This window comes from Maylandia zebra, linkage group LG17 (genome assembly GCF_041146795.1).
Source record: "Maylandia zebra isolate NMK-2024a linkage group LG17, Mzebra_GT3a, whole genome shotgun sequence".
In the NCBI taxonomy this organism is placed as follows: domain Eukaryota; kingdom Metazoa; phylum Chordata; class Actinopteri; order Cichliformes; family Cichlidae; genus Maylandia; species Maylandia zebra.
The window spans coordinates 24,625,078-24,640,072 of NC_135183.1; the positions used below are offsets into that span (position 1 = coordinate 24,625,078).

At 40.9% G+C, this 14,995-nt stretch overlaps 1 protein-coding gene across 1 annotated transcript in view; it reads left to right on the plus strand.

Moving 5' to 3' along the window:
* Window positions 1-5,280: 5,280 nt before the first annotated feature.
* acss3 (acyl-CoA synthetase short chain family member 3) overlaps window positions 5,281-14,995 on the plus strand; it is a 72,657-nt gene continuing 62,942 nt past the window's right edge. Inside the window, exons 1-7 of the mRNA XM_014408345.4 lie at window positions 5,281-5,788; window positions 8,171-8,315; window positions 8,991-9,179; window positions 10,713-10,847; window positions 12,488-12,628; window positions 13,309-13,389; window positions 13,662-13,757. Coding sequence (XP_014263831.3) covers window positions 5,472-5,788; window positions 8,171-8,315; window positions 8,991-9,179; window positions 10,713-10,847; window positions 12,488-12,628; window positions 13,309-13,389; window positions 13,662-13,757 — 1,104 coding nt within the window. The 5' untranslated portion in view covers window positions 5,281-5,471. The remainder of the gene's footprint in view (window positions 5,789-8,170; window positions 8,316-8,990; window positions 9,180-10,712; window positions 10,848-12,487; window positions 12,629-13,308; window positions 13,390-13,661; window positions 13,758-14,995) is intronic.

Sequence of the window (14,995 nt, forward strand, 5' to 3'; positions counted from 1 at the left end):
TAGAGAGCACACAGAAAGAGGGCACGGCGAGATTACAGGCTTCCATCTATATGGGCTGGAATACAGGTCTGCTTTTTTTTTACGAGGTTGGGATTATGCTGCACTGGTCTTTAAGCCGCAAAGCTGCAAGTGAATTGATTTCTGAAATGCCTCCACTTCCACGGAAGGAGATGCAAGAGGCCATGTGGACAGGGCAAATACAGACGGCTGGACTGTTTGCCTAGCAGATCAAAGCTCAGCGCATTAGCCAGTGTGCAAGTTCTATTTGTATCTTCAATTCCCATCAGTACCCATTCAAATTGAATTCAACAGGTAAGGTCATATGGGCATTTGGGGAAAAATTGGAACCTTATTCCTTTTCCTGCCACACATTCGTAAAAAAGATCAATATCACTCACATGGCTTTGATAAAAGGCTAATAAAATCCATAAAGGTTAGATTTTGTTTGGTTGACACAGAGAGTAAAGCTTTTATAAAACAGTAGCTCGAATATATCCGACTGTGGTTTTACGGTGAGGGAAACAAGTATTTCACTAAATGATAACATGGGTTTCATTTCCAGGTAACAACTGCTTATTAAAACAGGCCATTATTAAATTTGTCAACCATCGACTCCAATCCTTGTGCCGCACTGACTGTGATCCATCCGGCATGCCACAGTGGGAAAAAAAAAAAGATGAAAATTTCCTGTTGAGCGATAACGTCTCGAAAATAAAGTATTTATTGGATATTTTGTGTTAGGATGACAGGCTGCTTTTCCACAGCAGCTGGGTTGCTTATATTGCTCCATCAGACGGTGCCAGGCAGATAATGAAAAAAACATCATCTTGAAAAACGTGTGACAGATAATTCTTTAAAATTGTATTTATTCCTTAACGAGACAAGTTGATGCAACTAATTTCCTGTGTATGAACAACCAAGTGAAAGATGGAGATGCGCATGCACTTCTCCAGGCTGTTGTGTAAACTATGAATCTCACAGTTAAAGTTTTGTTTTAAGGCAAGTCAAGATGCACTTTTGTGAGTGGGTCTCAAAGTTTGGCCAAACTTTGGATGTGTGGATAACCGGGGGGGGAGGAAGTAGAGTACCAAACTGATCCTTGTTTTGAAATAACCGAGAGTTTGTTAATCTGCTGTTCTTCCGTTCATATGACAGAAAATCATCTTTCTTCTTTATTGTTAATATCTGCTAAGAAAAAAAGACAGTTGTGGGACATTTACACTCAATGGTCACTTTATTAGGTACATCTATTCAACAGCTCATTAACACAAATATCTAATAAGCCAATCATATGGCAGCAACTTATTGCATTTAGGCATGCAGACAAGGTTAAGACAAGGTTCAAACTAAGCATGGACAAGAAAGGTGATTTAAAGTGACTTTAAATGTGGCATGCTAGCTTGTACCAGACGTTGGTCGGAGTACTTCAGAAACTGCTGATCTACTGGGATTCTCCCCTTACATCCCCTTCCTTGATTTCTGCTGCATCATTCAGATGGTAGGATCAGAATTTGGTGCAAACAACAAGAAAGCGTGGATCCATCCTGCAATAGCTCAGCTTCTTGGTTGCGTCTGATGGTGTGGAGGATATTTTCTGAGCACTCTTTGGGCTGCTTAGTACCACCTGAGCTTCATTTTAACATAACAGCCTACCTGAGTTTTGTTGCTGACCATCTCCATCCCTTGATGATCATAGTGTAAACAATTTCTGATGGCATGCTATCTGGACCGAAATCTTTGATGAATGTTTATTCATATTGAATCTATGCCATGAAGACAAGAGTTCTGAAGGCAGAAAGAATCCAGATACTCATGAAGTGTACTAATCAAATGGCAGGTGAATGTAATTGGCCTTCTGAAGTCAGGCAGGCCAGCACACAGAGAACCCCACCTTCAAATACTATATCGAACAAAGCCTGTCACACTGATTGTGACCCACTTCGGCAGCACCACTATGGGATTTAAACCTCTAATACAGAGTGTGAAACATATGGCCTGTCAGCTATAATCTGCACATTAAAAAGCCCACTGCAGTGGACAGCTCTGCAGAGACAGAAAGATGAAAACAGAAGAGAAAGAAGGGACATTATAAAGTGCTCGGTGCACTTGAGAGTTCAAACTGAGCTGTAGGTGGCCCATGGACAGAAACAAATTTGGCACCCAAGCTCTAACAGACTACTGACTTCAGGGAAACAGCACCAATTTACTTTGTCAAGTAGTAATGGCTGATTGTGTGACGGCATCATAATTCCATCCTGATGCTTTCTGCAAACTGAAAACATGAATACATCCCAATGTATATTGAGCTTTGTCAAAGCCTTGAAATATACCTCAGTCCAACTTCATCTCATCGCCTCTTTTATCATGAATGCACTAAGAGCATAATTAACAAGGGGTAATGGCTTTCACCTTTATTTATTTCCTGTAATGACTGGGTGCCTCTAGTATTTTGTATATGAAGCAATTGCTGAAAGTAAATTCACTCAGCTCTAATAAACCGCTATGAAGTATCACTCACTTAAAACCATGAATGATATTGACTGAAATCATTCGTTAGTCTTTCTGACAACTGCATCTAAAACCCATTCAGAATGTAAAACAGCGATCATTATCTTCAAATGAATTTGATTTTCAAACTGACACTGCGGGCTAGAGTGATGAATCATTTCTCCATCGGTTTCTGAAGGGCAGTCGGCTGATTTCTGCTTTAAAACATTCACACTCATCACATCAAATCAAGACGGAGGGCTTATATAAAGTTATGAAAAGTTTAGGGTCTGATTAGCCTGTGAAAGTGGTTAATAGATAGTGGTCTATGCACGTAAGGTGCCAGAGAGAATGATACATATTCAGCCAACACCATCTACTCTAATATATATATATATATATATATATATATATATATATATGTTAGGGCTGCCACGATTAGTCGACTAGTCACGATTATGTCGACTATTAAAATCGTCGACGACTAATTTAATAGTCGACGCATCGTTTGAAGCTTTGTAAGATCACAAAGGACGCAGGAATGAGTACCGGTAGTAGGATTTAAGAGTGTAATAACGGACTGAAACAGAAGATGGCAGCACTGCATGTACAAGGATGCCAGCTGCCGTTAAACCCCGAAGAAGAAGAAGCTGTGTCCCAGAATTCATAGCGCAGCTGTCAACAATGGCGGCAGCTAGTTAGTTTTAACTTTACTCTTATTATTCTTTCTGGGGCACAAAATAAACGTTTAACATATTTTCAGGCTTGAATGTAGCTGTGTAAACCTCAAATATCTGCTCAGTTTATCAAGACACCACATATTTTCAAAAGCGCTCCGACGTTTTCGGAGATGTCTGTTACCCACTAGCTCGTTAGCTAGGCGGGGGCAAGGCTAACTAGAGCCGTGAGAACACCGGACTCCCGGCAAATCGTTTTCAAACCCACCGCTGTCTTTCGCTAGTCAGGTTAAACATATATATAAGTCACTTAGATAACTTAAAAATGTTATTGTTTGGCTTTCTTTAGTATTTTATTTGTTCCTGAGTAAATCGGTTTGGCTGAGATTAAAGTTATAGTTTTTGCACAGCTAAAACTGTCAAGCAGACAGCTGATTGTCAGAAGTGTGAGACGCTGGAGAATATACTCCGGTGTCCTGTTATATTTTAGAAAGCAAGGAGTTTATTAAACTTCACCGAAATAATCTGCAAATTTCATTAAAAATTAATAAACTACCATCTTGTCTTTATTTTTAGTTAGCACAAACACTTCAAGCTGTAATCTAATGATAGTTATATAAGACCAGATGCTGCTGGTGCAATAAGCTGTACGCTGTACGTCCAGTGGATGATGATCTGATTAGTCGACTAATCGCAAAAATAATCGGTGACTAGTCGACTATCAAAATAATCGTTTGTGGCAGCCCTAATATATATATATATATATATATATATATATATATATATATATATATATATATGGCAGTTCCTTGCTGTGATTTAGTGAGACCTTTTGGCCAAACAAATTATAGCATGAGAGGAGAAAGCATGGTTGAAATATGATGAGATTTGAATCAATACTTAATTTAAAACTGAAAAAGAAAGAAAATGATAGTTCTGTTATGCTCAAATACCTGGAGGATAAGACGTGCAGGTGATGGGTGTAAGAAGGCATCAATCAGTTGCTGATTACTGATATCTTTTGCCAGCTGGGATAAAGATTTAACTTTTTATTCCCCCCCACTTTTACTGAAATGGTGACAAGTGTCATAGAGCCAGTAGCTGCAATCCAACTCAAGTTGGCCACCTCTGGTGGAAAGTAGTGTTGTGCCACAGTGCAAATTTTAGTATCCATCTGATACCATGGGGCTTTTTGAGATGTAAACAGCAATGTAAATGTTCCTGTCTCTAAAGGATCTCTCTGTGTTTAAATGTGCTGTAGGAGACTATAAATAAAACAGAAGTCACAGTCAACACAAGAAGGTCCAGATACTTTTCATAGAGCACGTTTGAGGTATATTTTTTCATTACCAAAAATAATCTATGTAAGACATCAGTGGACTACACACTAAACACACAGGATTTAAAGAAAGTATCGATCTTATAATGCTGATATCGTTCTGATACCAATAACGAAACTATCATTGCACCACCTATACTGGACAGTTCAACTGCTCAGCACATATAAACATAAACAGGTGATCTGAAATATCAGATGGATGAGTTATTTAACGAGGGGCACACTTCTTCAAGGGGTCAGCTGTATTATGGGTATTTACCAGTGATAGGGAAAGAAGTGCATGAGGCGGCACAATCTGAGAGGACAAAGAGCTGCTGCCGCTGCTCATGTGCTGTGATTGTATTGGAAAATCGGCTTAATGAAAGATGCAAATATTCTTAAGGCTTTTAAATGACTCTACACAAGTAATTATTCCCATTAATACCCACAAGCAAACAAATGAATGCACGCCATGATCAGTTTTAGCAGATGTGGGGCTATTTGCATTTTTCCACTCAAGGGGGAGTATTGATATTACCTCGAGGACAATTAAAATTTAATGATGCTGGAAGTAAACAAAAATAAATAAATAAGTAAATCCGGTGGACAGGAGGTACAGTTGCTATCAACAATGTTCCTCTCTTCTTTGCACTGCACGGCAGAATTCTTGTTTAAAGTTAGAAAAATGTCTTGGGATTATTTTCCACCCAAAATAGTTGGTTTAAGAAAGCTGCGGTGGAGCTTATGTGTTGTGTAATCACGCTGACTGTGTTTTAAAATCCTCCTGCAGCATCAACTACATCCAGTTCATAGTTCACAGCCTTCCCTGAGGCACTTGTTAAGAATTTCTGCAGAAGTCCTCTGCCTTTAAGCGGGCCCGGATGACGTCGCTTAGCATTGAACTCTAGAAGCGGGCTCCAAAGCTGCACACAAAAACAAGAGGAACGCGGGAAAGCAGCGTGGAAGTTCAAAAAACGCCCCCAGCAACAATGCTTCTCAGGGTAAAACACTCAGTCCAGCGCCTGAATAACTGCGCTCCTGTCCTGCGGAAGAAGACACTCGGGAGGTTTGCTTGGACTCTCTGTGCAGCAGCAAAGCGAAATGCAGGTGAAGCATCTGGGAGTTTTAAGTCGCACTTCCCCACGCAGTGCTGCAGAAAGCATGCGTCTGATGCTGCGTACAGCCAAGTCTTCGCGGCGGCCAGGGACAACCCTGAAAAGTTTTGGGCTGACGTGGGGCGCGACATAAACTGGTTTGAGCCGTGGAGTAAAACTCTGCACGTTGAGGATCCGGTGTTCCCAAACTGGTAGGTTTCAGTGTGAACTACACGTGAACTGCAGAACAGCTGGTGTTAAATGTTGTGTGGGCGAGTTGGAATGAAACGTGGTAAACAACCTGTGCGTGACCGCCACCTCTCTCATGAGTGAACTCAACGCGTTCTCTCATGTATGATAATATCCCATAGAGAGGACACACGCCCTCAATAATCTCATTACCCTGAAGGTGTTATTTGCTTAGTAATGAATAACTTTTGGACAACTCACATAGAAACCACGATATTGTGGTTTATTTTCTCTTCATCCAGCACACATAGCTTCCTCATTTTACTCTTTTATGCGCGTGACTGTACGATTAACAACTGGATAACCTGGAGGGTTGTCCTGTTGTGAGTGGTTGGTTTAGGAAGGGGAAACGTCAGCTCTGTTATGATTGGTTATTAAGTTGTTAGCGATCCCTGGAGGAACGCCTATTTCTTCTGTGATTGGTAGTTTTGCTGAGAGCCAATGGGTGACGCTCAGGAACTGTGTGGACTTCAAACGGCTCTGCTGTTGATGGAAAGTCTATGGAATCGCGTTGACCCCAGAAAACAAACCACATTTTTGCTTATTGCACTATCCTGGGTGCTGTTAACAGACAGCTGCAAAGTTCACTACCCAGATGATTATTTGAATCAGGTATTTAGAGCAGGGAAGTTCCCAGGAGAACCCCTATATGGTAACACTTTGAAAGCATTAATTGGTGGGATGTATATCTGTCTGGTATTAAATTATGACCACCTGCCTCCTTTTTTTTTTTTTTATGGAGCCCCCTTTCGAAACAGAAATGTGGAGGCATGGACTCTCAGTAGGCTTGCATTCTTTTCATAGTGCATTCTGCTGCCAGCTGTTCACCAGGTAAAGAATGCACAGCACCCAGCCATCCATATGATGTAAAAGAAATTGTGACACAGAATACAACATAGAAGGGAACTAGCATTACTTTTTTTTTGGCAATTTGATTCTACAGCGTTCTTCTCCCATGTGCATCATTGAGCCTTGCCCACTCATGATGCTGTCACTGGGTCACCACTGTGTCTTCCTTGGACCATTTTTGAGAGTTACTGAAATGCAATTCTTTCCTTTTTACAGAGGGAACGAATATGATTGAACATTTAAGGCGGTTCCCTGTGAGAGTGAGAACAGTTAACTTAATGGGCATGTCAGTGAGGAAGGATGGTCCCCAAGATGAGGCTTGAGGAATAATTAGGAAATCAAGGGTCAGTCAAGAGTCAGAAGTATGATATATGTTTGGGTAAACAATACTGTGTGTACGTAGGTGATGATGATTGTATATGTGTGCATGTTGGGGGCATGGAGAGGATATTGTAATGGAGTACCAGACTGCACTAGTACTCCAAAAGTTGAGTACTATCCTCCCCCCGAAGCTCCAAAAAGTAGGATAAATATATATATATTTTTTATCAAAGAAATAAAACACAAGTCGTTTCATCAGGTTGCTGCCACCTTAAAGGGTTAGTAGAAAAAAAAAATTGTCTCAGAGCACCACTAGTTTTGGCCAAGCAGCCAACTAGCAACAATTAGATATGACAAAGTGTCAAATTCCCAGATTTTAAAAGCAATATTTTTTCTGTTAAATATTTAAAAGTAATATTTTCAGAACAGATGTTATGGTTTGGCCTGACATGTTCAGGGCATTTATTAAACAAACAAAAAATTGGAAACCATTAAAACTATCAAAGGATGTGAGGTGATTAATGTGGTTAGTTTCCTACGATGTGCAAAAGATAAATAAATTAAAAAAGGGTAATTATACCTGCATCCACAGTTAAAGATGTGAAAGTAAATTATAGGATGCTTACAGGAAAAAGAAAAAACAAAATGTAGCTGTAAAACAAAACAGCATGTGGCACAGCAGCCTGCACTGAGAATAGTATAAACTGAAATTCCTTTCTTTTTTCTTTTGTTTTGTGGGTGGAGTTGTCAGCTATACCATGTATCATAGGAAAAGAGAGCTGTCTGAATGTGCTGCAGTGAAAATGAAGGACACGGCCACCGTGTCTGTATGTCTATGTGGCTTCCAAAACAGCAGATCCCAGACACCATCTGCTCAACCTGCCTGCTGCTCTTTATCCATATGCGCAGTGCCAGAATGAGCTCAAACGATTGCCTTATCAAGAACATTGGTTCACTGTGTGCAACTGTCAAAAGCAGCTGCATATGTTTGGCTCAGGCTGGTTTTTTATTTTTTTAAAAATGAGCTCTAAACCAGGCAAAAACCCATATTATATGCTGGTAAAGATGCTGGCACATGACTGGTCACCTGAAATATGTTTGCTAACTGTAGTATTGACATGCGTCTCTGTTCATGTGTCCGTTACTTGTTGTTTGAAGGTGTATGTCTCTGTCAGGTTTGTCGGCGGAAAGCTAAACATGTGCTACAATGCCGTCGATCGACACGTAGAAGGCGGCCGTGCAGAGCAGCCTGCGATCATATACGACAGCCCGGTGACCGGAACTAAACAGATCATCACTTTCAGGGAACTTCAGGACCAGGTAAATAGTTTTAATAAAAACCGAGCTTGCAGAATTGAACAGCACATTGGACATAGATGGCAGTATGATATGACATTATTTTGCAGCATGAAACAAATTATGGGATTATGAGCATGTTAAAGTAGAAACTGTAATGCTCTCTGGACATTAAATATCAAAGAGTTGGCCAAGAGTTTTGTAGCATGACGGCTGGTTTGAACCATAATTAGCATATAGATAGCAAACAAAAGAGAAGAAAGAAGGGAAAATGACTGAGTCGATTGACATTTGGACCAATTATTCTGTTAAAACAACTCAATCTTTTTTTCTTTCTTTTTTTAAATGAAAAAAACTATTTGGGGGTCTTTTTGAGGGTCTTTTTGGCCCAAGGGCTTAATGACATTTAATGAAATTTAAGAGATACTGACTTTCTTTCTAGATTGTTTCCAACTGAAGCTAATTAGTAATTGGACCATGGATAAATTAAGCATTTCTTTCTACATTAATTATCCAACAACATATGCAGCATGCATAAGACTATTCCACCCTTGTTATCAGCTCTGCTTTGTGCTAGCATATTGGTTACGGTTGTTGTGAGCAGACATTTAAAAATAATTCATGCAGGAATTTAAGAAAAAAAGATTGGAAACTTAGAAAAAAATCTGTGCTTTGTCTCCATGTGTCTCTGCAATCCAGGTGTCCAGGTTAGCAGGAGTCTTGGTGAAGAATGGGGTACAGAAAGGAGACCTTGTTGTCATCTACATGCCCATGGTGCCACAGGCCATGTTCACCATGTTGGCCTGTGCACGGATCGGTGCCCCACACAGCCTCATTTTTGGCGGCTTCGCCTCTAAAGAGCTGTCTGTCCGCATCAATCACGCTAAGGTTAAGCGCTGCTTTTTCAACTTGTGCTTAAAATTGATCTTTTTTCTGAGCCTCAGCAACAGGGCTGCATGAACTGTATTATATCCGTACTCATTAAAAACCAGGGACGGGCTGAAGTTGGGCTAAGTCTTTGTTCATTTTCTGTATTTACATGAAGTAAGCAGATGCGGATCACTGCAAATACCAGTAATTGGACAATTCTGACTTTTATGTGCCATTAGCTAAAATACTTAAAGACATCTTAAATACTAGAGCCAGAAGAAAGGTGTCTTTTTTCATTTACAGTGCAAAGATCTCGCCTTTCCTTTCAGAACCACTGGTAATGATTTCCCTGGCGTCTCCAGTGAGATTTTATAATAATAATAATAATATGAGAATAGAAAAATTAATGTGGAAGAGACGTCTTTATACTACAAATGTGAATGAACTGCAGTGAGCATTGCTTTCTTTCTTTCTTAGGGGACAATTAAGAGTAAACTACGACATTTTAACACAGAAATAAATGCTTATGCAGTTTAGCATAAAGCATGTAAATGGTAAAAAAATGGCCTGTATTTATATAGCGCTTTACTAGTCCCTAAGGACCCCAAAGCGCTTTACATATCCAGTCATCCACCCATTCACACACTGGTGATGGCAAGCTACACTGTAGCCACAGCCACCCTGGGGCGCACTGACAGAGGCGAGGCTGCAGGACACTGGCGCCACCGGGCCCTCTGACCACCACCAGTAGGCAACGGGTGAAGTGTCTTCCCCAAGGACACAACAACTGAGACTGTCCAAGCCGGGGCTCGAACCGGCAACCTTCCGATTACAAGGCGAACTCCCAACTCTTGAGCCACAATCGCCCCGTGTATTCTGTTGCTTTGCAGAACAAATTTGTTGTGAAATATTAATTTTGCATAACCTACCGAAACGAAACATAGAGAAGCTTTCAAGAGAATATAACCAATACTGGAACCAAAATGTGTTTGCCAAATAGGAGAAGTGTCCTTTACCGTTTTGGTCATGTACATTCCAAATCCAAGAATTGGTAGGAACACTGAGATCTTGTGCAGAACCCTGAGTTTGTGAACTACATTTGACAGGACACCAGAGCAGACTTAACCTCCTAAGACCCGAACTCTCCCACGGCATGCATTTTTAATTTCTCTTTGATATTTGGGCATATTGGGGCCCGATGAACGTAAATACAAAGAATTACCAGATTTTTTTTTTTATTTTTATTTTTTTAAAACCTTTGTTTTTATGAAAAATAAGAGCCACATATGAAGATATTCGTTAAAAATTTTGATAGAACAGTAGCAGTATAATGTCCTCGTAAGTGGATATCAGGCCCTTGTAGAGCAAAATTGAGTATTTTGGTCTAAATAACCCAAAATGTGATGTCCACATATGTGGACGCCAGGTACTAGGAGGTTAAACCTGTAATGGCTCATTTGGTAGAAAGGCAGAAAAATGACTGATTCATACCTGAGTGAGCTATAAGCTTGTTACACTTGAACCTAAATTCCCAAATGATCTGTTTTTCAGCCCAAGCTGTTGGTTACAGCCTCATTTGGCATCGAGCCAGGCAGAAGAGTGGAGTACATCCCTCTGGTGAAGAAGGCCCTGGAGATGAGCTCTCACAGGCCCACGAAAGTCCTCATCTACAACAGGCCAAACATGGTAAAAACCATAGCAAAAATGTTATTTTCCTTTTCCACAGTAAGCAGCAGCACACTTAATGACTCATTGAAATCATCGAAGGTGTCGGTCGGAGGCAGGGATTTTTGTGGAGCCTGCACTTCTCGGCTGTTGCCAGGTTCGAACTCAAAGGTATTTCCGTGCTGGCTTCAGCCTGGAGCCATTTTCAGCTGCTGCTCGGTGACGGCGAGCAGATGTTTGGTTCTGCTTCACTTTTATACAGACGTCAATTAAACACTGCTGAATGTTATGTTTGGTGAACTTAACATTTCCTCTAACGGAGATTGCGGAGTATTGTCGTTTCTTTACTCGAACTGAATTGCTACCATCCGTGCCTCTGTTTGAGCTACTGCTCTCTAGCCCTGTGGTGAAATAAAATGAACATTGCACAGTTTATTTTATCTTGTTGCGCCTGTCTGGTCTTATCTGTCAGGAAAGGATCCGGTGAATTAAGAGCGCCCGTTTGGATTTTTGGGAGATTATATACATGTCGGACACAGGGAATGTGTATACAAGAAATTCACGGGCAGCTCAGTGCCATGAAAATCTGTGAACCACTACTTTAGATGGTTGCAGCTGCTTTGCAAATTATTGCATTCGGTAAGCTGGAGGTAGCTGTTCCGTAAGCGTTGTTAAATCAGCCAAGATGGTGCTCTGTCTGTGCTTTCAGTGAAGTGAGTAAAAAGTAATGCGCATAGGAGAGCTAAAATGTCTGTGGGAGATGTGCCTTTGCCTCAAGAGTCTGAGTGATATTGATGATGTCTTCATCTTGACACTCTTTTATGGAAGCCAAGGGAGGGGAGGGAAAAAAAAGATTTGAGGATTTCTTTATCCCTCCAAAAGTGATTAAATGTTAATGGCAGTATCAAAGAGACGTCTGTGTTTGAAATGAGAAGAATTGTCAGCGGCAGCAGATGTAAGGGGCAATAATCTATGACCTGAAATGATTGCTGCTTGCCAGATTGCGATGACAGATGGGAGTTGGAACATAATATAAATAAAGGAATATATATTTACTCAGCATGTGAGACTGACTCACTTCATAGGCAAGCAAATAAAGCAAGATGGTCAAAACCATCGGAGTCAGTTGAATTGATCCTCATAGTTCACACTCCGAGAGCTCATCTATGTGACACTTTGTGACAAATAAATAACTGGGAGATATGATCGGCTGCTTCGCGAGTGACTGTCTCATCCTGCGGCGATCGTAAAACGAGTCATTAGCAGCGGCTGAACTTCCACAGTGAGCAGGAGGCTGTCGCCGAGCAAATGAATCGCGTTATCTTCGCAGATGTGAAAGAATCAAAATAAATGGCAAAATATGTTTGGCTGCATGCAGTTAGATCCATAAATACTTGGATGACGGCACAGTTTTTGTGTTTTCGCCTCTTTAGAATGCTACTGTGGATTTTAAGTCGAACAGTCGTGACATGATTTGAAGTGCAGTTAATCAGCTTGAATTCAAGAGTTGGATTAAACGTTGAGGGATTACAGCCATTTTTAACACAGTTCCCCTTTTTCAGAGTGCATTCAGATCCATGTGATTTATACCTGGGTGTGCTGCCAGGTACGTTAGATCTGGTGAAGACTGTATGTCATCTCTATTTTTCTTTATATTTCAGGAAAGGGTATCGATGAGTCGCGAGTTGAGCCTGGACTGGGATGAAGAGATGGCCACTGCTAGGCCACATGACTGTGCCTCTTTGCCCTCCAACCATCCGTTGTATGTACTCTATACATCTGGGACCACTGGGACGCCAAAGGTACTGGCAGCTATAACCATACACTCACATGCAGATGAGTTACAGGGTTTACTTTTAGCTGTGTTTGACTAGACGCTGCTCATTCTGTATGCAGCAGCTGTGTGACTCATCTGATCTTTGAGCCTGCAAAACAGTCCAGGCACAATCTAAACACCCCCAACATGACATAAATAAGACAGAAGTTTTCCAGAGTGTGAGCTGAACCTCTTGCAGGAGGAATTACCTGCAGGCAATTTCAAATGGAGGGGAAAAAAAGCCCTGGCTCTTTTCAAATAGCATCGTTTTGTCTTTGACCAACAGATGATATAAAATATCCTCCTGTTGGCTAGTTCCTGGGCTTAATAGTGCGGTTTTTGCCAGTTTTTTTTTTTTTTTTTTCCTGTGCAATTTCCCATGAATTTCTCAGTTATTGCTGTAGGGAGACCATAACTTTGAGAAGGCACACTCAATAGCTGAGGATGTTAGGACACACTATTTTGCTCAGGAATGTTTAGACAGCGCTATTAACTAATAAAAGGTGGGTGCCGGTTTGAGACGCAGTCATCTAGAAACAAGCTGCCATCCCCTTTGGAAAGGCAGCGCCAAGTGGCTGGTTTAAAATTGATATTAAACCCGTGCTTCTTTGCTTAGTGCAGTACCTGCCACCGGTCTTAATGTTTTTCTTATCTCCCCCCTCCCAGGGTGTTGTGCGAGACACTGCAGGCTATGCTGTGATGCTGAAATGGACCATGTCAAATATTTATGGACTCAGTCCCGGAGAAGTAAGACAATAAAGCATCCGCTTCTGAGGTGGTGCCATGCTTAAGAACAAAGAGCATACAGAGACAGACTGCTCTCTGCTTGAAAAGACCTCTGACTACCATTTAAACATACAATAGACAATAATCCTACACTCAACTTGCGGTATTTCATTTTCACTATACAACTGGCTGTTCTGTTTACATTTATTATGCCTTTAAGTAAAATGAGTTTTTACTTAATTTTTCATGCATTTTTGTTGTGACAACTCGGTACATTGATCCCTTTTTGGCAGGTTTGGTGGGCAGCTTCAGACCTAGGCTGGGTGGTTGGCCATTCTTATATCTGCTATGGTCCTTTGCTACACGGTAACGGCACTGTTCTCTATGAGGTACGTACCTCCGAGTTTAATATCTCAAACTAACTACTGCGGTGTTAGATTACAACAGGAAGTGCCAGAATATGTGCAATAAAACCTTAAATGAACAATGTTCAGAGCTAAATAAGTTACACCTTTGTTGGCTCGACAAACTGAAGCCAGCCACTGTTGGTTAAAGACTACAGTTTATGTGGAGTGAAACTGAAGAAGTTCAAGATGTGGTGAACTGTGTGAACCTGTGTCCATATTTGACTCTAGCTGCTGCAGAGAAGCTGCAGCTCTGACTGTGCCAGACTTTTGCTCCTTTTATTGTTTGGTTATTGGTACCAGTCAGTTGAACACCAGCACATAGTCTACACCTTCCAACCCGGGTATTAAAGAGTTTTTAGTTTGCAGGATGCATTTGTTGGACTTGAGTCTTTAAATTTCCTGTGTTGAAGTTGTGGGAGAGCAGGTTGTCAATGCTCGTGTTTATGCCATCATTAATTGAAGCAGCCAATGAAAGGGCTGGGCAAGTTATCACATCTTAGAATTTTGCCTTCCGGCATCTATAGAAAAACAAGATATTGGGGATAAAAGGATTTACTCTTTTGCATTTATTTTTTTATTTTTTCCAATGCACACTCCTGTACTTTATAGCAGGCTGTGTTTGCACTTTCCTAAAACCTCAAACTCAGTCAGTTTATTTCGGTTTGAGACAAGAGAACTAAACAAGAGCCTTGAGCCAACAAGATCTTTCTGGAGGAAATGCACGTCGCATAGTTTCTGTCTAAGAATCATTAATGGTTGTCTGTGACTTTATTTGTCTCCAGATCTCACCCGGTCTGCTTTTGGCGAAATATGACAAAAAGCTCTGGCTTTGGCTCTCCATCTTCAGCCTCTTCTGCACCCACAGGTTTTCTGCAGTTTAGACAGGCCAGCATGAACTAACAGTTGCCTTTGCACGACACGCTATGCGGTCAAAAACACACTCCTTAGTCCGGGCCCAACTCCTGTGTGACCCACTGTCCACTACCTTTATTTTTTTTTTCATGTATTCTTTTGGTTCAAGGAAATCTCCTGTAAAAGGAGATGTTTTCAAGTTCAATAACAACAAAATGTGCTAACCATATTGATTGTGGTTAATATTTTTGCTGTACTTGAGCTACATTACCAAAACCAAGCTCAATAACACCACTAGATTGCAAGAAACTGCAAAGCAGATAAGCCATCCTTGTCTTCTTGGTCTTAAATTTTTGCAAAACATCTTT